Genomic DNA, 24,196 nt, shown 5'->3' with positions numbered 1-24,196 from the left:
CACACACACACACACACACACACACACACACACTCACACACATACCCCAAAACCTTGGTAATATGTTGAAAGAAAGCATAACTTCAGTAAATCAGTATACATCACCTATCTACATGGGAAGAATGAATAATGTAAAAATGCCAATTCTCCCAAAATATAATTAAAATTAAAATTCAAAGAGGTTTATCTTAGACCTTAAAAAATGATTTTAAGTTCATCTAGAAAAATAAACATGTAGGAATATAAGTGTGTGTTTATTAAATGAAAAGAACATGGATTATATAAAGCTGTAATAATTAACTATGCACTACTAGCCCAAATACAGATACTTAGAAAAATTAAACAGATATAATGGGGGGGGGGACAAATGGGAGAGTACAGAGACAGGTTGAGGGTAGAAAGGATATTAAGGGGGAACAGATTTCTGCCTCAGAATAATGGCAATTTACATAAAGCAGACCAATCATCTTAATAGGAAGACTAAGAAAATCAGGTCAAGTTATTTTTTAAAATCCACTTGAAGGCACAGAGAAGATAATACGGCAGTGAAGAATTACAGGGCCAAGTTCTAGGAGAAGAAAAGCCAGGGAGATGGGCCAAACATTGGAGCTGCTTTCTCCCCAAGGGCATCTGCTAATTCCAGAAATGGCAAATGAAGGATGGATAAACTTAGCTGAGATTTTGATGGTCTCACAGACCTAGAAGCAAAATATCACTACAGGGGCTATACCAAGAAGGACAGGTCTTCATAAATTCTCCACAGTTTGGATAGAGCCTGTAAAAGACAACATCATAGGAATAAGGATGAACTGGAAATACCCTGGTGTTGTACACGGATTGAAACCCAGCGTCAAATCATCTTAATCTCTGACATTAGATTGACATGATTGAGGATTCTGAGTATCACTAGCAGCCTACAGAAGGGAAATAAAAGTCAAACATAAAGTCTACCTGGAGAACGACAGCATGATGTTATGCCTCCAATTACTTCTATAATTTTTCACATACAATGTTCAGTACTCAAAAGGAATTGTACAATTATTTTTAGGGAACTGTTCAGCAGTATCAACAAAAGCTAAGTATACACCTATTCTATGACTCAGAAATTCCACTCCAAGAGAACTAGTATAAATGTTTACCAAAAGATATTTATAAGAATATTCATAATAAGCCAAGACTAAAAATCATCCTCATTAACAAGAAATGAATAAATTACAGTACATTGACATAATGGAATACTAAAGAGCAATAAAAAAGAATGAACTACTGAAATACAACAACATAGGTGACTCTCACAGACATTTGGCTGAGTGAAAAAAAGCCATATTCAAAGGAATACATATTTATGATTTAATTTATATGAATTCCAAAACCAGACAAAAGTAATCAATGCTGACAAAAGTCAGAATAGTGATTATCTTGAGGGGGGTGTGACTGGTAGAGGCACAAGGAGACCTTTTTGGATGCTGGAAATGTTCTCTATCTTGATGAATGGTGCTTATGGATGTACACAAATGTGAATAATCATTGAAGGGTACACTAAGGATTAAAATTAGTATACTTTAGACACTAAGAACAGCTAAGAAAATCTTCAAAAAGAATAAACCTGGGATAAACAACAAAGTCCTAACGTATAGCATGGGGAACTATATTCAAAATCTTGGGTTAAACCACAATGGAAAAGAATATTTTAAAAAAGAATGTATATATGTGTAGAACTGAGTCCCTCTGCTGTACAGCAGAACTGGCACACCAATGTAAATCAACTATACTTCAATTAAAAAATAATAAATAAGTAAAAGTGAAAAAAAAAAGAATAAACCTGGAGGGCTTAAACTACCAGATACCAAAACTGAAGCTCCAGTAATTAAGAAAGCATAATATTTATGCAAGGACCATGAAACAAAATAGAAGATCTATTTTAAAAAATCCACGTATGTAGGCACTTAATTTGTGATAAAGTAAACACTACAGAGCAATGGGAATAAAAGTTTCTTCACCAAATGGTATTGCTCAATTAGATATACATAAAATAAAAATAAAATGTTACCCCTTCTTCATACCATATATAAAAATAAGAGCCAAGGGGACTGTAAATCTGAATGTATATGGTAAAGAAATAAGGTTTCTAGAAAATTATATAGAATATCTTCATAACTTGGGGTAGGGAAAAAAATTCTTTAACATGACCCAAGAAAAGCACTAAACATAAAGGAAAAGATTAATAAATCAAACTACATTATTAAGTCAGACTATATTAAAAATAAACTTGTTCACCAAAAGAACAAGAATCACTAATGGATTAAAAATGCAAGCCACAGAGTGAGAAGCTACTTGCAACACATATAACTGACATAAAGCTTATTAACTAGAAAATATAGAGAAGTCCTACAAATTAGTAAGAAAATAATAAACAACCAAAAGGAGAAATGAGCAAAAGACAAGCATTTCACACACAAATACAAAAAGATGTCCAAAAACGATGATGTCATTTATTGTCACGGAAATGCAAAATGAAACCACTGTTCACTCACCATAATGACTAAAATGAAAAAGTCTGGCAATGCCAGGAGTTGGCAAGAGAGAACAGAACTAGAGGTTCTGTTCTAGGGGTTCTGTGGAGAACAGAACTTTCATCAATGGCAGCGTGTATACTGATAGAGAAACACTGGAAAACTGTTTGGCATTGTCTACTCATACTGACCCTAAGACTCAGCAATTCCACTTCTATATATATTCCAAATAGGTGTGCATGCTCATGAACATCAAGGCATGTAATCAAGAATGTTCACAGCAACTTTATTCATAACAGCAAAAACTAGAAATAACCTAAATGCCCCTTAATATCTGTAAATAACAGAATAAATGAATTGGAGTAGAGTCACATAATGAAGATACTATATAGCAATAAAGATAAATGAATTAGTTATCAAAACACAAATCAGTTTCTCAGCAAAATGCTAAGCAAAAGAAGCCAGGGACAAAAGAATTTGCACATTACAATTCCATTTATTTAGTGTTCAAAAACAGGCAAAACTAAATGACAATATTAGACGTTAAAATGGAAATTCCTTTGTGGAACACAGAGGAAATAGAGATTAGGAGGTGGTATAAGGAAGGCTTTCTGAAGTTTTGGCAATGTTCTAATTCTTGACCTAGGTTGTAGTTACACAGGTATTCACACTGTAATATTTCAGTGAGCTACAAATGAATGCTTCCAGTTAGAGATAGTAGGTTAAATGTATGCATTAGCTTTTGTTCCCTTCTGAACCCTCACTAAAAGAATAAAAGGATTAAACACACACACATACCAACTCACAATGACAAAACTAAAGAGAAAACAGTTTGAACAAAAATGGTAACTGAGTTAACAGCCTGGAGAAAGAATCTTAAGCCAATAGAGAGGAAAGCTTAGAAGCAAACCATTTTATACTAACGAACTCCTAAGAGACGTAGCAATTGGTGGTGCTAGGTACCTCTGGAAATGACAGAATCAGTGGGGTTAAAAACCCGAGTAATAACTGAAAGTTGAAGAAGCAGTCAAACCCCAGATCCTTCTTCCGATTTACACCACTAGGAAACTGCCCTTCCCCATTCCCAGGCAGGTGACTGGAAGTTATTCTCTAGAGAGTTGGAGCAGAGGCGGGAGGGAGGGGGGGAATGGAAGTTTATTAGGGAAAGGAGAAGAAGAAGGAGAGGGAAGAAGAGGGTTAGGAGGAAGAGAAAGAGGAGGAGAAGTAATAGTAGTAGTAGTTGTCTTCACTGGAATGGAAACAGCAGGTACAACTGACAGCAGGGGTAATACTATATGAAAACAGGTAGATTAAGAGTCTGGGCTATACAATGAGATTTTACTACAGCTTCTTCCACTACAAGGTTCTATAAACAGGTCGCCAAGTATATAGCCTCTAGAAGAAATATGTGAATGATTCTTTTACTGAATATGACCAGCTGAAGAGAAAAGATACAAAAAGATAGTGACATAATTTCCAATAAAATGACCCAGAGAAATCACCTACAATAAAGTACACATTGACAATCTGCATCCAGGAGTAACCCCAACAGACTTAGCAATTAGTGGTACCAGGCACCTCTGGCACATAACTTCCAAAAGCATTTCAGTCTTCTATTCTTAAATATGAATAGATGGCCAATAATTTGATGAAATATGAAAGGCAGAAGCAAAAACACAAAATAAAAGCGAAGACTAGAATTTTCAAGTCTCTCCAAACCTCCCTTCCATAAAAACATATGCAGCAATTGCACAGCAGAAAACTACAGACATTTACAATAAAATAAGATGACAAGATATCTCCACAAACCCTAAGATAAAGCAGATGATGACAAACCACCAGCAACCACAAAACCTGTGAGGTATCAGCATCTATCTACGCAGGAGAAGCAGAAGAAAGCAAGGGAGTATAAAGGGCCTGGGAAGAGTTACTCTAAATACCCAACTGGTACTCAGTAGGAAGAAGTAGATCAATCTGAGAAAAGCAGTTGAAATTGGAAGGGTGTTTGTCCATTCCAATAGCAGGTGAGTTCAAAAGAGTACAGTAAGGTCAAAGGTGGTAAAGTAGTCTGGTAGCCTGTAAGAACTACAGAAACTGAACACCCAGGGCTCCTGGACAGGATGGAGCACAAGAAACCAGGAAAAACGGTAGAGAACAGAATACAAAATAAACAGGATAAAAATGTAGAAAGAGAAAACGCAGAAAAAGAAACAATAGCAGAAAAAAACTATCAAAAGTGGAATGGAACAAAGGCAGAAAATTCCAGAAAGCAAGCCACCATACTTTGAACACTATATAAGGGAGCTTGGTGAAGCTATAAAAAATTATCCTAAATCACGCTTCCTTCTAAGAATTCACGGGAAAAAATCTAAATTAAGAATGAGCAAAGAAAAGGATCACAGTCAAACACATACCAAGTTCTTGTTTAAAAGATAATAATAGTGAGCAAAAGAAAAAAGTTCCTACAGTGAAAGCATCCAAAAGACATGCTTTCAAAATAAATAAAAACTATAATCTACTACTTGAAAATTAAGGAAGTAATATAAGATATTAAGCAACTACATAAATCAAATTTAGAAAAACACAGAAGAAAGATGGTAATAACTTAGGAAAGAAGCAGAAATAGAGAAGGAAGTTGTTTCAGAAACGAAGATTAAACTAAAGCAAATAATCGCAACAGACAGTATCTTAAAAGAAATAAAAGAACAAAAAGTTGTTTTAATCAAAAAGAAACAAAAAGATTTTAAAATACGAGTAAAAATAACAAATACTAAACATGCAAAAAATATCCAACATAGACCCTGATGAAAAACACTAAGGCAAAGAAAGAAAATAAATATTAAACGGTATATATAGTTCATGAAACTTTACAGAAATGAAAAAAGATTACAAACTACAAATGAAGGAGAATGCACTGTACCTAAGAGTACCAAGCCATAAAAAGCAACTTCAGGACATATTCTAGTAACATTACTACACTTTAAAAATAAATTAAAAAGTTTTAGGCCTCTAGGCAAAAAAACAAAAATGATTCATAAGTGAAAGAACATTAAACTGTGAGAAAATAATGTGAATACCTGAGGGAGAATTGGGGTTAAGTTAAGCAAAACAAAAAAACTAAAACTATAAAACTAAGCAAAGGAAAGTAATTATTAGTTCAAGTGAAAACAAAATCCTTGCAGAAAAAGTATGATAGTATATATACCACATGGTTCAGCCATAATACTTTTTACATGATCTTAACAATATAATCTAAAATTATGATATAACTGTATTAAGAGAAGAGAAAGACAGAAAATGGGCATGTATATATTTTGAGAGCAAAGAGAGAACATATGAAAACTATTTAAATCCTCATTTTTCATAAGGGAAAGGAGAAATAATGTCCAATATTTAAAAATCAAACGTTTCAAATGCAGTATAAGCATGTTGGAGACAATGGAGGTGAATACAAAGAAAAACAATTTAAAAAAAAAGAAAAGCAGTCGTTAGGGGAGTAGGAAATGATGGAGGATAGGGATGTTACAGGACTGCTGTTTGCAATCAGCTCTGTAGACTATATGTAACTCTGCTATGAAGAAAATTAAAATAATTCTATAACCAATTAAAAATATAATTTCAATATAATTAAAAACCAGACTTAAGGTAAGACATTAATATTTACATATATGCATATGTATGTATGTATGCACCTTGCCTGACAGCAAGTCCTACAGAATAATAAAATTAATTGCCTGGTAGTTCTCTGGGTGAAAAGTTCTAACACCATGTGCACAATGTGCTTACCCTTTCCAGTCTGAAGAACTTGCCTTGCTTTGACACTGCAAATTCAGTACTTGTAAATTGGACAGAAGAAAAAGTTCCACTTTCTTTTCAAATAAATAAATATTAAAAACAAAAACCATTTCATAAAGGAAAGTAAAAGGTTAAAAATAAAGCCAAAGAAGGGAATAGCCCTTTTATAAGGGATATAAGTAAAACAAAAGTACCCCACACTAGCCAGAATCATTCTGGAAGGGGCCAAACACAAGCAGAATACAGCCAATAAAACGTCAATCAAAATATTACATGGGTGCTTAGTATTGCCAGGTATTATTTCTGTGAACAAATTACAGTGAAGAAAAATAAACACAGCTGTTAACAAAATATATTTCCAAATATAGTTTTTAATTCCAATAAGTTTGCTAAAGGTATCAGTGGTCTCAGAAGTATCAGTGATCTCAAGAAGAGTATAAAGTTTAAAAACAAAGGGTTTAAATAGAAAACAAATTTAAGATTTGTGTCAATATACTATATACCTTCTGAACCTACCATTGACACAATGAATCACTGCCAAAGTGAAGTAATGAAATAAACAATACAGGTAGAATTGTTATTGAAACTCCTCAACTGTAAAGAAGTGGCCTGAAAAGTAATTGCTTGGGTTTAATTAGTTTATATTTTATCACAAGAACATAGATTAACTTCTAAAGAGAAAACTAGTTCCTAGTTTCTATAAACAGTGTTCTACTCTTTTATATTTAAAAATATATATTTTGGCAAAAATACTTCAAGAAGAAAAGACCTTAAATTATTAATGGAAAAGTTTTTAGAGAACTAATGTTCCTGGAAACCAAATAATAGGTTCATGTAAATTACATCTCCTGGAACATATAGTATAATTAATTCCATTTTACAGTTGCTCTTTCTTATAACTAATGACAATTTCCCTCCTTCTGTAAAAATTGTCATTTTCACATGTACTTTCAACCCAAGTTACAAAGTAAATGTACTCCAGTACTCCAGAAATCTTAGTCCCATGGAGCAAATCAAAAGCTACCATAAACACCTTGAGAGAGAGTGCCAGAATGCCATTAACACTCTGTACCAGCAAGAGTAATTGCTATAACAATTTCCAATAAATGCCTATTTACCTGCCCTAACTGCAAGGGCGAACTGCTGGGAATGCATCTGCCATCATGGATTTAAAATATGAATCCTGAGTCCTACAAGCTCTCCTGACCACTGAGGCAGGGACTCTCTCATTTATAGACACTGAAGGATTTATTCTCAGCCTTCAAATCTTCACCTGAAAGCATTCTGAATACCCCAGACACCAGGTAAGCACTAATTTCCAGAAGCTGAAAAGCAGAGGCTATAATGAAACTGCTACTTTTCCCTACAGGCGAGAGAAAACAATAGGGACAGCTAGTAATCTACTGCAATATAAATAAAGATCGCATCTTCTCTTTATCCAAACGAGAATGAAGCCAGAGCAGCTATTATTATATTACAAATTTTCAAATACAAAATACATCTCCTAATCAAAGGATTGTATACTACAAACAGGTATCTCTCGGTAGGACAGTTCCAACACTCATGAAAACAGTAATGAGAGGCAGTTATACGATGCATTTATGATATTTTATTTAACTCCTTGAACATCAGATACCTAGTATGTGTCAAGTATTGTCATATGCACACAACAGCTACAAAAAAGGAAAAGTCAATGCTCTTATGAAATTATCACTCTAATGAGAGAGAAAATAAAAAAATAAATAATATATCAGTGCTAGGAAGAAAAACAGGAGGACCATTCATCCCTATTTGCCCTGAGCAGTACCCTTTTCACAGCTGTTGTCTTGGTGGAAATACTAAAAACACACTCTTTTACTCTCAAAGTATTCTGGTGTAGAAGATATAATAACCTTAAAGATAATGGGATAGAGATTGAGATATTGATCAAAAGGGGGAGCTATTTTTAAATACTTTGGTGAGAAAAGATCTCTCGTTATGATAAATTTGAGGAGTGACTTGGAGAGAGCGAGCAGGCAAATCCGTATCTGTAGGAAGAGCTTTTCAGGCAGTGTATTTGTGGCCGTATGTAGCTGACCCCTGAACAATGCAGAAGCTAGGGGTGACCATCCTCCTGCAGTTGAAATCCGCACATAGATTATAGTCGGCCCTCCATATCAGTTCCTCCATATAAATGGTTCCTCCGAATCTGCAGTTCAGCATCCACAGGTTCAACCAACCACAGATCATGTACTGTAGTATTTACTACTGAAAAAAATCCATGTATAAGTGGACCTGCACAGCTCAAACCCACCTTGTTCAAGGGTCGAGTGTACTGTGTACATGTGACAGTATGTTTGTGTGTGTGTGTGTGTGTGTGTGTGTGTGTGTGTGTGTGCCTGTAGAAGAAAATCTACAAAGCTTCAGTGAGAAAGGAAGAAACTCCAGTTTCAGTAGAGTAGTCTATAAAGTAGAAAACTTTTCATTCTCTTTCTTGCCTAAAAATGGTTCCCAGGAAATGGCTTTAGTCATAATTAATTTTAGTCTGGTAGATTCCAGGATTAAAACCATTTCCCTAAAGAGAATGCCTTCCCTATGAATGTAAAATAGCCCTATATGGCTTTTAATGTCATTGGCCCTTAATATCACTTTATATTTATATATCATAAATATTTATTTCCCTAGAAGCTTGGTGATTCTGGGGTGCAGATATGGTATGAATGGAACTTGGCAGTTCCCCAATAATAAGAGTAATAATAATAACACACCACGAATAAAAATAAACAAGGGACATTTTAAGTGTTTACTGTGTGCAAGGGACTGTTCTAAGCATTTTATCTGAGGTTACTCAAGTACCTGACCATTTATCAGACTGCCCAATTAAGGGGGTCTTTGAATCTCCTTGAGCATTTGTACCATCTACCAAAGAAAAAATAGATCCTTACCTCTCAACATACACAAAAATTAACTCAAAGTGGACCATTGGCCTAAATTTAAGGGATAAAACTATAAAATTTGTAGAAGAAAAGAGAAAATTTTTGTGACCTTGGGTAAGGCAAAGACTTCATCAAAAACATGATACATAAAAGAACAAAATTGATAACCTGGACTTTATAACTTTTGTTCTTCAGAACACCCCATTAAAAGAATGAAAAAAATAAGCCACAGACTGGAAGAAAATATTTACTAATCATATATCTGATGAAGAACTTATATTTAGAATATTTTTAAAAACAAAAAAAACCTTACAATTCAGTAAGAAGACAAACTACCCAGTTCAAAAATGGGCAAAATATTTGCACAAGCATTTTATAAGAAAAAGCTACATGAATAGCTCATCTGCACTTGGAAAGATGCTCAACATTATTAGTATTAAAAGGCAAATTAAAAATACATGGAGAGGGCTTCCCTGGTGGCGCAGTGGTTGGGAGTCCGCCTGCCGATGCAGGGTACACGGGTTCGTGCCCCGGTCCGGGAGGATCCCGCATGCCGCGGAGGGGCTGGGCCCGTGAGCCATGGCCTCTGAGCCTGTGCGCCCGGAGCCTGTGCTCCGCCAACGGGAGAGGCCACAACAGTGAGAGGCCCGCGTACCGCAAAACAAAACCAAAACCGAAACCAAACAAACAAGCAAAAAAATACATTGAGATACCACTACACATCTATATATTCCAAAAAGACTAACAATATCAAGTCTTGGGGATGATATGGAAAATCTTCATATGTTGCTGGTGGTAATGTAAAATGGTACAGTAACTTTAGAAAACAGGCTGACAGTTTCTTAAAAAGTTAAACATATACTTAGGATACAACCCAGCATGTATCCATATACTCACAGCAACATTGCTCATAATAGCCAAAAACTTGAAACAATCCAAATGTTCATCAAATGGTGAATGAAAGGGGAAAAAAAATTCCATACAAGATGAATATTATTCATAAATAAAAAGGAATGAACTACTAATATGTAGAACAACATGAACAAACCTCAAAAACATTATTCCAAGTAAAAGAAGCCAGGCACAAAGGACTAAATGTTATAAGAACCCACTTATATAAAATTTCTAGAAAAGAAAAATATACAAAGATAGAAAATAGATCAGTGGTTGTGGGGACTGGAAGTGGGCATAGAGACTGAGTACAAGCAGGCGTCAGAACTTTTGGGGTGATGGAAACATGCTAAATTGGATTGTGATGACGGCTCACAACTATATATATTTTCTAGAAATCACTTAACTACAGTTACAATGGGTAAATTTTGTGATATGTAAGTTATACCTCACTAAAGCTATTAAAGTAAGGAAAGGAAAGATGACACTACCTTTCCTACAAGAACAGTATTTCAGGGTCATCACATTGCTGATAAGGAAAATATCTGTTAGAGAAGAATTCCACCTAACACATACAGAAAAAATTAACAGTATTAGAAAAATCACATTTGGTAACCCCTAATGAAAAGAGAGGTCTCAAGGAATGCTGAAGCTGTTCGATGAAAGGCGGTAGAGGAGGTTTATCATGGAGGAATCAGGCTGATGCTGCCTGGAGGCAAAAGATAAATCTTAATATCACTAAACTTAAGACAATCAGACATTATATGCCACTTGATATGATGCAATAATAAGTACAGAGCACCAATTATGAAGGATTCTTGCCAAAAAAACAAAATAAGCCTGAATCGAACCAAACCTTTAGGTCTAGTTTTCAGTTTACATAACATAAGTGATGAATAAGCTAAACAACACTTTGAAGAAGCAGCAGCCAAATCCAAACTGTAGGACATTCTAAAGGACCTGATTTTTCTAACAAATTCACGGCATTAGGAAAAAAAAAAGTGAGGGACACTACTACAGAAAAAAATAAACTGAAGAGCTGAACAGCCACATACATATGTGAACCACGCCTTGATGGGATCCTGATTTTTTTTTTTTTTTTTTTTTGCGGTACGCAGGCCTCTCACCGCTGCGGCCTCTCCCGCTGCGGAGCACAGGCTCCGGACGCGCAGGCTCAGCGGCCATGGCTCACGGGCCCAGTCGCTCCACGGCACGTGGGATCTTCCCGGATCGGGGCACTAACCCGTGTCCCCTGCATCGGCAGGCGGACTCTCAACCACTGCGCCACCAGGGAAGCCCAGGGATCCTGATTTTTAACAAACAAACTGTATAAAGACATTGTGGTGGCAATTGGAGAAACCTGCATAATGACTAAGTATTCGATGTTATTAAGGAATTAATATTAATTTTGTTAGGTATGATACCAATATAGTGGTCATATTTTTTTCAAAAAAGCCTTTATCAATTAGAGGTCATGCCAGAATATTTGCAGTGAAATAATGTATGTATAGAATTTGCTTTTAAATATTCCAACATTTTTTTAAGTGGCAGGGTAAACATATAATACAATGGGCAAAATGTCAAAAAAACTGTTGAAGCTGACAGGTATATGAGACTTCATCATTCCATCTTTTCCACTTTTAGTATAGTTTTAATTTTTCATATTAATAAGGTTAGGGGACAACAAAAAACTGCAAAGCTGAGAGGAAATTAAAAGTAAAAGAAAAGGGGCCAAAGCTTACAAGAGAGATCAGGGATAAAGACTGCTGTGGAAGCCATCAGAAGATAGGTAAAACATGAAGCCAAGTCTTTGGAGAATATCATATAAGGAGAGAGTAGAAACTAAGTCAAAAGAGATCAGAGAAGTGAAGCCAGAGGAATTTGAGAAAGATACCAAAAAGTGGACTGTCAGTGATGAAGGAGGAAACTTAAGAGAAAAACTGAATCAGGGAAATCAAGACAAGAAAGATTCCACCTAATAATAACCACCAAGTACTCTTAGAGACCCTAACTTTCAAATAACATAGGAAAAATTATGTTTTTTAACAAAAGAATTTCAGAATGATAAGGGAAATAATTATCTTCATATTTCCTAAGATACGCAATTTCCCAGATACTGAACAAGATGTTCAAGAAAATTAAAAGTCATTACGCACTGGCACCAAGTTGCCACCTCACTAGTCTGCCATAGTGGAAGACAGAATACCAAGTGCAAGAACAGCTATAAAAAATAAATACGATATTGACATTAGCCATAAAGAGTTCTTTAAACTATTAACTCCCTGAAGGTAAAACAATGAGCCAGCCCTATTTCTACCCATATGCCCAGATTCTATCTAGCATGGTTCCAGGCTGCATGTTTCTATATTGCTAGAGTCCCAACGGGGTGCAAAAGGTATGGAAGGGACAGTTGACATTGATGATGCTCAGTATTGTTGGCGTTTTGAGCCACAATTATATATTAGACCACTATGGTAATCCCTAATCCCTTTCTGATTACAAGGATAAATAACAGAGCTTTTCATTTCATACTCAGAGCTCAAATAACGTATTCCCAAACGTATACCTTTGCATTGCTGCTCTCACAAAAAACTGGATCTTTTTATAGTTGATCCCTAGTACTTTGAAGAATTTACTGTTAACCACAGCCTTGAATACATCACTTTCAAATAATTTATTAACATATTGCATATAATACAAAATGCAAAAGCATATATATTTTAAGCTACTATTACTTCAATCTTCTATTATTTACTCTCTTGATTTGCAATACAGTGAGATTAAAGACATATTTTTGTTTGCAGGGCAAAGTCCCACCTAACATGAATCTCAGTTTTTACATCATTAACAGCTCATATCATTTTAATCAATAAATAGTTCAGATAAGTCTTTTTGTTATTCACAGATCAAACACAGAAAAAGGAAAAATTCCCCATCTCTCTGTAGCACACGTAGTTTTTATTATTTCCAGGTATATTCCAAAATTCTAGAAAGTGTAAAAAACTTCTCACCTCAAGATTTTTGAAGTTCTTGTTTGACCCTTTTTGACTTTTATCTAACTCAAGATTAAAGAGCATGATTCTAAAATCTCTTAGAATCAGAAATTAAAAGTTAAAAACTTACATTCAAGCTGTGCAACCACATCTCCAGGGTCTACTGCTTCAGGGAACACCTACAGTGAGAGAAGGCAGAGGGAAGCAGGATAGAGAAGAGAACGTAAAAGGAAGACATATATGAAATAGTTTTTGTGTTTTCCTTCTCATTCCCAAAATATTCCTTTCCCAACCAAAGAAACTTCTGACATTATTGAGAACTGTCACTTCCTCTCTGCTTCCCATGATCACTACACAAGATTTTACCAACAAACAAAAATTACATCTGGCTCTGCCTCCCTCTCCAATTTGATCTGCTGGCAGTCCTCCCTTTGTTACCACGGTCATACTTGCCTCCTTGGTGTTCCTCCAGCTCATCAAGCTTATTACCAACAAGACAGCTTTATACTTTCTGTTCCTCTGCTTAGAATGCTTTTACCCTAGACCTTTAAATAACTGATATTGTCTCATAATTCAGGCTCAGTTTCAATGTTATTGCCGTCTCTGACCACCCTTTAAAATAAAGAATCCCCCTAATCCTTCTGTCCCCTTACCCTCCCTTTATTCTCTTCATGACACTTACTACTTACTTGATTATTGTCTGTTTCACCTATTACAATGAAAGCTCCAAGAGGGGAGCATGTTTGTTTTTTTTACCCAGTGCCTAGAACAGTGCATGGAACAGAGCAGGTACTCAGTAATTATCTGTGGAGAAGAGGATGGAGAAAAAGGAAGGAAGGAGGGAAAGAGGAAAGGAAGAAAGGAGGGAAGGAAGGAAGGAAAGAGGGAAGTAGACAAGGAGAGAAGGAAAGGAAAAAGTGAGAAATACAATTGGTAATAATTACCCCAAAGCACCAGATTCAGGGGGGAACAAAGAAAAGAGACTTATAGAAAGAAGCACCACATGACAGTCATAAGCAAAATATGACCTATTCTTACCTATTCATATCTCCCCCATCTCTTCTATGAAAATGATTACTTAGAATTCAAGGTGCTATATTTTACATGAAGACCACTAAGACAATTTTAGAAGTAAACTGATCCATCACGAAAAAGAGGCAACTGATTCAATGTGTAATATAATGCATATTTATTTTCAATCTTCCAGATTTAAGTTACAAATCTCCTTCTGAATTAAATCAAAGTGCATAGTCAACAACAGTAATATGTGTTATTCAAAATTTGGAACCACTTTGATTTTTTATTGGTTAACATTTGATTGGATATTTGAACTCACCTTTTCAAACACCATTCTGGCATTGAAGACCAGTGGAAAACTGGCTGGGACACATTGTGTCTTTTTGTATTGGCCAAACACACAGATGCTAAGATAGATGTCCTCCTTGTCTTTCAGCACCACTCCTGGGCAAGTTACCTGAAAGAAATTAGACAGATGAACGTGACTGCTTCATGAATCCCCTGAACTACTGTACTAAAATAACTTACCAAACATTACATAAAAACACTAGTCTGCTAAGCTAATAAAAATATGCACAAGTTAAGAAAAAAAAGAGAGATTCTAGTATTTACAGAGTTAAATGAAATGCCTTTATAACTTCCATCTCTCTGAGAAATCTATGATTTTCCACTTGGTTATTTGTGCTCTATGTACTGGCTCTTGGGACAGACACTAATAGTTTTAAACAGTAAGCCTCAGGCTCCCACTTTATGTAGAATGCTGACATAAACTTATTCAGCATCATTTAATCACAAAGGATTAAGACTCAGCAGAAATAAAGCACAATACTAGAGGACAAAAAAAAAATACCAAAAAAAGCACAAATCTGACCTGTATCACCCTAAGTCGCAGCCCATATACACCCTCATCAAAAGAAATACGACAAACCTTCAAAGCAAGTGAACTGTAAGTTTCTAGCCCAATGAAATATTTTTTAAATATAAAACTGCACTTAACTATTCTCAGGATCGACACAAGGTATAGGCATAAGATGTAGGGTTTCTAAAAAATACATAGCACAGTCTCTCCAGTTCCTGCCATATTTCATTGTCAGTGATCAACCATACCCTTAGTAGGCTATTGAAGATTCTCTAAGATTTGAATCCAACTTATCATATAGCAATATTACTTGACACCTCCTAAAAATACAATCAAAGTATATTTGTTATTGTTTTCTGAATGCACACATTACTTTCTTGCCTCGCATTCTTCCATTATCTGGGTTACTGCTCATTTCTACTCCGTGCCATCTCCTCCTCATCTACTTCTACCTCCCAAGGCTTACATTAACTGCCAACCCATACACAAAACTTCTCTTGATTCACCAACTGTCACTATTCAATTCAATCTAATTCAAACATTTATTGTGAATTTATTATAGTCAAGTAAATAGTTTTAAATTCTCACAGCATTTTATAGTTCTCTTAAGGCCCTAATTATTGTCTCTATGCATTTTAATGAAGTGGGTACACCTCACCTATTTTATTTGATTATAAATTCCCTGAGAACAGAAACTCTAATTTCCTCATCAATGTACCCCAAAACACAGACTTTCCATATTAAGAAGCAGCTTAGAAATTATCTAGTACAGCTTCAAATTTTTTATATAGGGAAACAACAGAGACCCAGTAAAGTGAAGGTGATTAACTTACTTAAAGTCACACAATAAATGAGTCAATACAATACATTCAAAGTACTTAGAACAGTGCCTGACAGTGCTTTAAATAAATACTAGTGGGCTTCCCTGGTGACGCAGAGGTTAAGAATCCACCTGCCAGTGAAGGGGATACAGGTTCGGGCCCTGGTCCAGGAAGATCCCACATGCCGCAGAGCAACTAAGCCCGTGCACCACAACTACTGAAGCCTGCACGCCTAGAGCCCGTGCTCTGCAACAAGAGAAACCACTGCAATGAGAAGCCCATGCACTGCAAAGAGGAGTAGGCCCCACTCGCCACAACTAGAGAAAGCCCACGCACAGCAACAAAGACCTAACATAGCCAAAAATAAATAAATAAATAAAAATAAATGTATAAAAAAAAATAAAAAAATAAATACTATAGTTATTATTAGAACGAAAACCACTATCATCTACCATCTTAATATAGACTATTACACTGAATAAATAAGACTTCATGTCCCTCTGTATACAGCAGTTAAGATTATTTTCTGTGCTAGCTATTTTGACTCCATCTACCCCTTATTCTATTTTCTACTTTTGTCCTAATAATTCACTATTGATTATTAAAATCAAGGCCCTCAGAAATCTCATTCTGTCCATCAGCTTCATTTTCTATTCTGCCTCATTTAAACCAAACCTGTTAAGAGAACCTCTAAGTCTGTGTTATGCCTACAGATGAGGCTGGTCCAAATTGAGATGGACAGTTAATGTAAAATACAAGATTTTGAAAACTTTTGAAGACTTGCTCAAAAATATTTTAAAGAGTGTTTACAAAACAAGTGTAAAAAAACTCATTAACAACTTTTACACTAATTACATGTTGAAAGGATAATACTTATACTGACTTAAATAAAATTACTGTTAAAATTAATTTTATCACTTCTTTTAATTATTTAATGTAGCTAGGGGAAATTTTTAAATTATATCCTTGGCTCAAATTATACTTCTATCGGACAGCACAGCTCTAACTGTCCTCACTGGAAAATACTGAGTCTCTTTCCAATTTGTAGTATATTTAAGAAGACATGACATTTTTCCTTAGCCACAGTTCTATAAATTCTGTCATTCTTTAAAGGAATACCATGGAAAGTTCCATAAAGAAGGCATCAAAAGAGGGGTTAAAGAAAATCCGACGGAACAAATATAAAACAAATAGCAAACTGGCTGGCTTAAACCAATCATATGGATAACTACATGAATGTAAATATCTTAAGTATTGTAATTAGAAGGCAGAAATTATTAGACTGGATAAAAAAGCAAAACACAATATGCTAGCCTGCAAAAACACAATTTTAAAGATTACGACATACATAGAAAAAGTATTTTCATAATAGTAGAGTAAATATCTCCAAAATCAGCCCCTCCACAGAGAAGCTGAATAGATATTTTTCCAAAGAAGATATACAGATGGCCAACAGGCACATGAAAAGATGTTCAACATCACTAATTGTCAGGGAAATGCAAATCTAGACCACAATGAGATACCACCTCACACTCGACAGAATGGTTATTACCAAAAAGACAAGAAACAACAAGTGTTGGTGAAGATATGGAAAAAAGGGAACTCTCACACACTGTTGGTGGGAATGTCAACTGGTGCAGCCATTATGGAAAACACTATATCGAGGGTTCCTCAAAGAACTAAAATAGAACCAGTTATAGGATCCAGCAATTCCACTCCTGGGTACTTATCTGAAAAAAAAGAAAATAGTAATTTGAAAAGGTATATGGGGACTTCCCTGGTGGCGCAGTTGTTAAGAATCCTCCTGCCAATGCAGGGGACACAGGTTCGAGCCCTGATCCAGGAAGATCCCACATGCCACGGAGCAACTAAGCCCGTGCGCCACAACTACTGAGTCTGTGCTCTGGAGCCTGCGAGCCACAACTACTGAGCCCACGTGCCACAGCTACTGAAGCCTGAGCTCCTAGAGCCCATGCTCCACAACAAGAAAAGCCACTGCAATGAGAAGCCTGTGCACCACAACAAAGAGTAGCCCCCCAGTCATAACTAGAGAAAGCCATGCACAGCAACGAAGACCCAACGCAGCCACAAATAAATAAATATAAATAAATAAATATTTTAAAAAAAGAAAAGATATATGTACCATGTTCATTGCAGCACTATTTACAATAGCAAGATATGAAAGCAACCTAAATATCCATCAATAGATGAATGCATAAAGATACACACAAACACATCCCCCCACACATACACACAGGGATATTACTCAGCCATAAAAAAGAATACAATATTGCCATTTGCAACAACATGGATGTACCTAGAGGGTATTATGCTAAGTGAAATAAGTCAGATACAGAAGGAAAAAATACCATAAAGAAGACAAAACAAATGAACAAAACAGAGACACATAGATACAGAAATAAACTGGTGGTTGCCAGAGGGGAGGCGGTGTTGGGGGGGGGGACAAAGTGGGTGAAGGGGATTAAGAGGTACAAACTTCCAGCTATTAAGTAAATAAGTAATGGAATTAATGTACAGCATAGGGAATATAGTCAATAATATAATAACTCCATATGGTGACAGACAGTAACTAGACTTATCCTGGTGATCATTTCATAATGTATAAAAATATTGAAACACTATGTTATACACCAGAAACTAATATAATATTGTATGTCAATTATAATTAAAAAATTATTGTAACAAATGGTGAATATTTACTATGAGCCCTAAATTAGACAGTATTGTTGTATAAATGCTAAATTTATTGTGTGGGGGAATTGTATTAAATTTATATAGGAGAATGTCCTTGTTCTTAGGAGATTTACCCTAAAATATTTAGTGGTAAAGTGTCTGAATGTAAGCAACTTCAAATGTTTCATCAATATATTTTTATGCCTATATCTCTACTTGTATCATAGAGAAAGATAAATAAATCAGATGTGAAACAAACAAAAAGTTAGCCCTCCGTAAAAGCAATGAGAACACCAACAAAAACTGTCAAAATCAACTTTTTAGAGACCTAGAAATTAACCAGAAGTTTGCAACAATCTGAGGAGCATTTACTCAAGACAAATAGCTGAATTTTGGTAAAAACAGTGATATTGTGGTGTTTTAACATACTTTATTCCCAGTTTCCTCTACTCAGGTCTGCTATAGCCTTGACAACCAAGACCCTTACAATCATGGTAGCCATGAAAACTAGCGGCCCTACAGCCACTGTAGGAAATCAGGTATAAAGCTACCCAAAAGCCCTAGCATAAGGAATTGTCAACCCCCATTCACAGGGCTTCTCTTCATTTGACTTGAATCAGAGCTTAGTCACAACAAACATCCTTTACCTGCAAGGCATTTGTCAGAAAAAAAAAAAGCAGCTATTGTTTAACATCAGGGATGCCTGAGGCAGTGCCAGTTGGAGCAAACAATAAGTGACCAAAACACTTAAAAGGCAAAGCTGGAGAACTGTGTGTGTGTGTGTGTGTGTGTGTGTCTGTGTGTCTGTGTGTCTGTGTGTGTGTGTGTGTGTGTGTGTGTGTGTGTGTGTGTCTGTGTGTTGGGGGGCTGTCTTTGACAAGCTGTGATACATTCTTGGCAATTTAGAAGGTCACGCACACGTGCAGGGCTACAAGCATACCCAGAAATTACTTAAGGAAGCCCTAATCTCTCACTTCTGGTTGATCTTGAGGCTTTGAAAATGTTGGAAGTGAAGACTAAGAGTTGTACGTTACCTGCAGGGCATAGAAAGCATGTCCCAACATACTCAGCAATAGAGATACTCAGCAAAGACTGGGGGACTCACTGGTTCAAAGCATTTAAGGAAATATAAGCCCTGTCATTAGAGGGCCATGAAGCTAACTGAGCAGAGACTTCAGTGGCCACACACAACAAAGAACATAGACTTTACAGAATATAGACATTGCCTCAGGAAAGTAAATAAACAAACAAAAAGCAACAACAACAGCAAGAAAACAATAAACTCTGGGAAATAGAGGAAGTCTGATTTACACAGTTCCATATTATATTATTTAAAATGTCCAGTTTTCAACAAAAATTATGACATGTAAAGAAACAAGGGTATAACCCATACATGGAGGAAAAGGCAGTCAGCAGAAAATGTCCTTGAGGAAGCCCAGAAGCTGGGCTTACTAAACAAGAGCTTTAAATCATCTATTATAAATATGTACAAAGGACTAAAGGAAAACGCATCTAAAGATCTAAAGGAAAGTATGGTGATGTGGCAAAGACGCCTCATCAAATAAGGAATATCAATAGACATTATTTTAAGAAATAGAGATTTTAGAGTTGAAAAGTACAAAACAAATGAAAAATTCACTAGAGAAACTCAAGAGTAGATATAAGATAGCAGAAGAAAGAATAAATGAACCTGAAAATTTGTCAATTGAGATTATCCAGTCTGAGGTACAGAAAGAAAATAGAAAAATGAATAGTCTCAGAGACTTGTAGGAAACCATCAAGCACAGCAACATAGATATGATGGGAGCCTTAAAGTAGAGGAGAAACGGCCAGAAAGAATGTTTGCAGAAATGATGGATAAAAATGTCTGAAATTTAAAGGAAAACAATCTATACATCCAACAAACTCCAATAACTCCAAATCACACACATTGTAAACAGACGGTTCAAAGACAAAGATGAAGAGAGAATCCTGAAAGCAGGAAAAGTTAAATGATTCAGTAGGTACCAGAAATCCTCAACAGGAATAACAGCTGATTTCTCATCAGAAATATGAAGCCAGAAGAAAGTGCAATGACTTATTCAAAGTACTTAAAGAAGACTTTCAGTAGTTCAATATCCAGGCAATTCTTCAAAAAGATGGAAAATTAAGACTTTCTCAAACAAAAACAGATAATCCATCACGAGCAGAACTTCCCTATAAGAATTATTGAAGAGAATCCTTCAGAGACCTTCAAGATGGTGGAGGAATAAGACATGGAGATCACCTTCCACCTCACAAATACATCAGAAATACATCTACATGTGGAACAACTCCTACAGAAAACCTACAGAACGCTGGCAGAAGACCTCAGACTTCCCAAATCGCAAGAAACTCCCCCACATATCTGGCTATGGCAAAAGAAAAATGAAAAAACAGAGACAAAAGAATTAGGATGGGACCAACACCTCTGGGAGGGAGCTGTAAAGGAGGAAAGGTTTCCACACAATAGGAAGCCCCTTCACTGGCGGAGATGGGGGTGGCAGCAGGGAAGCTTCGGAGGAGAGCACAGCAACAGGGGTGCAAAGAGCAAAGAGGAGAGATTCCCGCACAGAGGATCAGTGCCAATCAGCACTCACCAGCCTGAGAGGCTTGTCTGCTCTCAGTGGGTGGGGGCTGAGAGCTGAGGCTTCGGCTTCCGAGGTCAGATCCCAGGGAGAGGACTGGGGATGGCTGCATGAACACAGCCTGAAGGGGGCTAGTGCGCCACAGTTAGCCAGGAGGTAGTCAGGAAAAAGTCTGGAATTGGATAAGAGGCAAGAGACCACTGTTTCGGGGTGCGCAAGGAGAGGGGATTCAGAGTACCGCCTAAGTGAGCTCCAGAGACAGGTGCAAGCCGCGGCTATGAGCGTGGACACAAGAGACAGGCATGAGATGCTAAGGCTACTGCTGCAGCCACCAAGAAGCCTGTGTGCAAGCACAGGTCACTATCTACACCTCCCCTCCTGGGATCCTGTGCAGCCACTGCCAGTCCCGTGACCCAGGGACAACTTCCCCGGGAGAACACACAGCGCGCCTCAGGCTGTTGTAACGTCACTGTGGCCTCTGCCACCGCAGGCTGGCCCCGCATTCCGTACCCTTCCCTCCCCCTGGCCTGAGTGAGCCAAAGCCCCCTAATCAGATGCTACTTTAACCCCGTCCTGCCTCAGCGAAGAACAGACGCCCTCCGGCGACCTACACGCAGAGGCAGGGCCAAATCCAAAGCTGAACTCCAGGAGCTGTGCAAACAAGGAAGAGAAAGGGAAATCTCTCCCAGCAGCCTCAGGAGCAGCAGATTAAATCTCCACAATCAACTTGATGGACCCTGCATCTCTGGAGTACCTGAACAGAAGACGAATCATCCCAAAGTTGAGGAGATGGACCTTGTGTGATTTTGTCTGTATAGCTTTGCTTTTACCATTTGTCCAACGGTTCTGTCTGTCCGTTTTTCTGTTTGTTTGTTTTTTTTAGTATACTTTTTTAGCCCTTGTTATCATTGGTGGATTTGATTTTTGGTTTGCTTGCTCTCTTCTTTCTTTTTTTTTATTAGTTTTCAATATTTTTTAAATTTTTAATAATTTTTAAAAATTTTTATTTTAATAACTTCATTTTATTTTATTTCCCTTCCTCCCTCTCGCCCTCCGTCTCTCTCTCTCTCTCTCTCTCTCTCTCTCTCTCTCTCTCTCTCTCTCTCTCTTTCTTTCTTTCTTTCTCCCTTTTCTTCTGACCCGTGTGGCTGACAGGGGTCTAGTGCTCTGGCCAGGTGTCAGGTCTGTGCCTCTGAGGTGGGAGAGCCGAGTTTAGGACATTGGCCCAACAGAGACCTCCCGGCTCCATGTAAGATTAAACAGCGAGAGCTCTCCCACGATCTCCATCTCAATGCTAAGACCAGCTCCACTCAAAGACCAGCAAGCTACAGTGCTGGAGAACCTACACCAACCACCTAGCAAGACAGAAACACAACCCCACCCATTAGAAGATAGGCTGCCTAAAATCATAATAAGGTCACAGACACCCCAAAACATACCACCAGATGCTGCCCTGCCCACCAGAAAGACAAGATCCACCCTCATCCACCAGAACACAGGCACCCGTCCCCTCCACCAGGAAGCCTACACAACCCACTGAACCAACATTACCCACTGGGGGCAGACACCAAAGACAGTGGGAACTACGAACCTGCAGCCTGTGAAAAGGAGACCCCAACCACAGTAAGTTAAGCAAAATGAGAAGAAAGAGAAACATACAGCAGATGAAGGAGCAAGGTAAAAACCCACCAAACAAATGAAGAGGAAATAGGCAATGTACCTGAAAAAGAATTCAGAATAATGATAGCAAAGATGATCCAAGATCTTGGACAGAATGAAGAAAATACAAGAAACTTTTAACAAGGACCTAGAAGAACTAAAGAACAAACAAACAATGATGAACAACACAATAAATGAAATGAAAAATTCTCTAGAAGGAATCAATGGCAGAATAACTGAGGCAGAAGAACGGATAAGTGACCTGGAACATAAAATAGTGGAAATAAGTACTGCAGAGCAGAATGAAGAAAAAGGAATGAAAAGAAATGAGGACAGTCTCAGAGACCTCTGGGACAACATGAAACACACCAAAATTCAAATTATAGGGGGCCCAGAAGAGGAAGAGAAAAAGAAAGGGACTGAGAAAATATTTGAAGAGATTATAGTTGAAAATTTCCCTAATATGGGAAAGGAAATAGTCAATCAAGTCCAGGAAGCGTAGAGAGTCCCATACAGGATAAATCCAAGGAGAAACACGCCAAGACACATATTAATCAAACTGTCAAAAATTAAATACAAAGAAAAAATATTAAAAGCAGCAAGGGAAAAACAAGAAATAACATACAAGGGAATCCCCATAAGGTTAACAACTGATCTTTCAGCAGTAACTCTACAAGCCAGAAGGGAATGGCAAGACATATTTAAAGTGATGAAAGGCAAAATCCTAAAACAAAGATTACTCTATCCAGGAATGATCTCATTCAGATTCGATGGAGAAATCAAAACCTTTACAGACAAACAAAAGCTAAGAGAATTCAGCACCACCAAACCAGCTTTACAACAAATGCTGAAGGAATTTCTCTAGGCTGGAAACACAAGAGAAGGAAAAGACCTACAATAACAAATCCAAAACAATTTAGAAAATGGTAATAGGACCATACTTATCGATAACTACCTTAAATGCAAATGGATTAAATGCTCCTACCAAAAGACACAGACTGGCTGAATGGATACAAAACAAAGACCCATACATATGCTGTCTACAAGAGACCCACTTCAGACCTAGGTACATATACAGACTGAAAGTGAGGGGATGGAAAAAGATATTACATGCAAATGGAAATCAAAAGAAAGCAGGAGTAGTAATTCTTATATCAGACAAAATAGACTTTAAAATAAAGACTATTACAAGAGACAAAGAAGGACACTACATAATGATCGACGGATCAATCCAAGAAGAAGATATAACAATTGTAAATATTTACGCACCCAACATAGGAGCACCTCAATACATAAGGCAAGTGCTAACAGCCATAAAAGGGGAAATCGACAGTTACACAATCATAGTAGGGAACTTTAACACCCAACTTTCCCCTTTGGACAGATCATCCAACCTGAAAATAAATAAGGAAACACAATCTTTAAACGATACA

At 36.9% G+C, this 24,196-nt stretch overlaps 1 protein-coding gene across 2 annotated transcripts in view; it reads right to left on the bottom strand.

Moving 5' to 3' along the window:
* The window catches only part of SPATA6 (spermatogenesis associated 6), a 163,263-nt gene that overhangs the window by 124,641 nt on the left and 14,426 nt on the right, over window positions 1-24,196 (bottom strand). For both annotated transcript variants that reach the window (XM_030870076.2, XM_030870077.2), the window contains exons 2-3: window positions 14,444-14,581; window positions 13,238-13,286 (exon numbers count right to left, since the gene is read on the bottom strand). In XM_030870076.2, the coding sequence (XP_030725936.1) occupies window positions 13,238-13,286; window positions 14,444-14,581 (187 nt within the window). The remainder of the gene's footprint in view (window positions 1-13,237; window positions 13,287-14,443; window positions 14,582-24,196) is intronic.

Source organism: Globicephala melas, chromosome 1, assembly GCF_963455315.2.
Source record: "Globicephala melas chromosome 1, mGloMel1.2, whole genome shotgun sequence".
Lineage (NCBI taxonomy): Eukaryota > Metazoa > Chordata > Mammalia > Artiodactyla > Delphinidae > Globicephala > Globicephala melas.
This window is presented reverse-complemented; position numbering and strand designations above follow the sequence as displayed.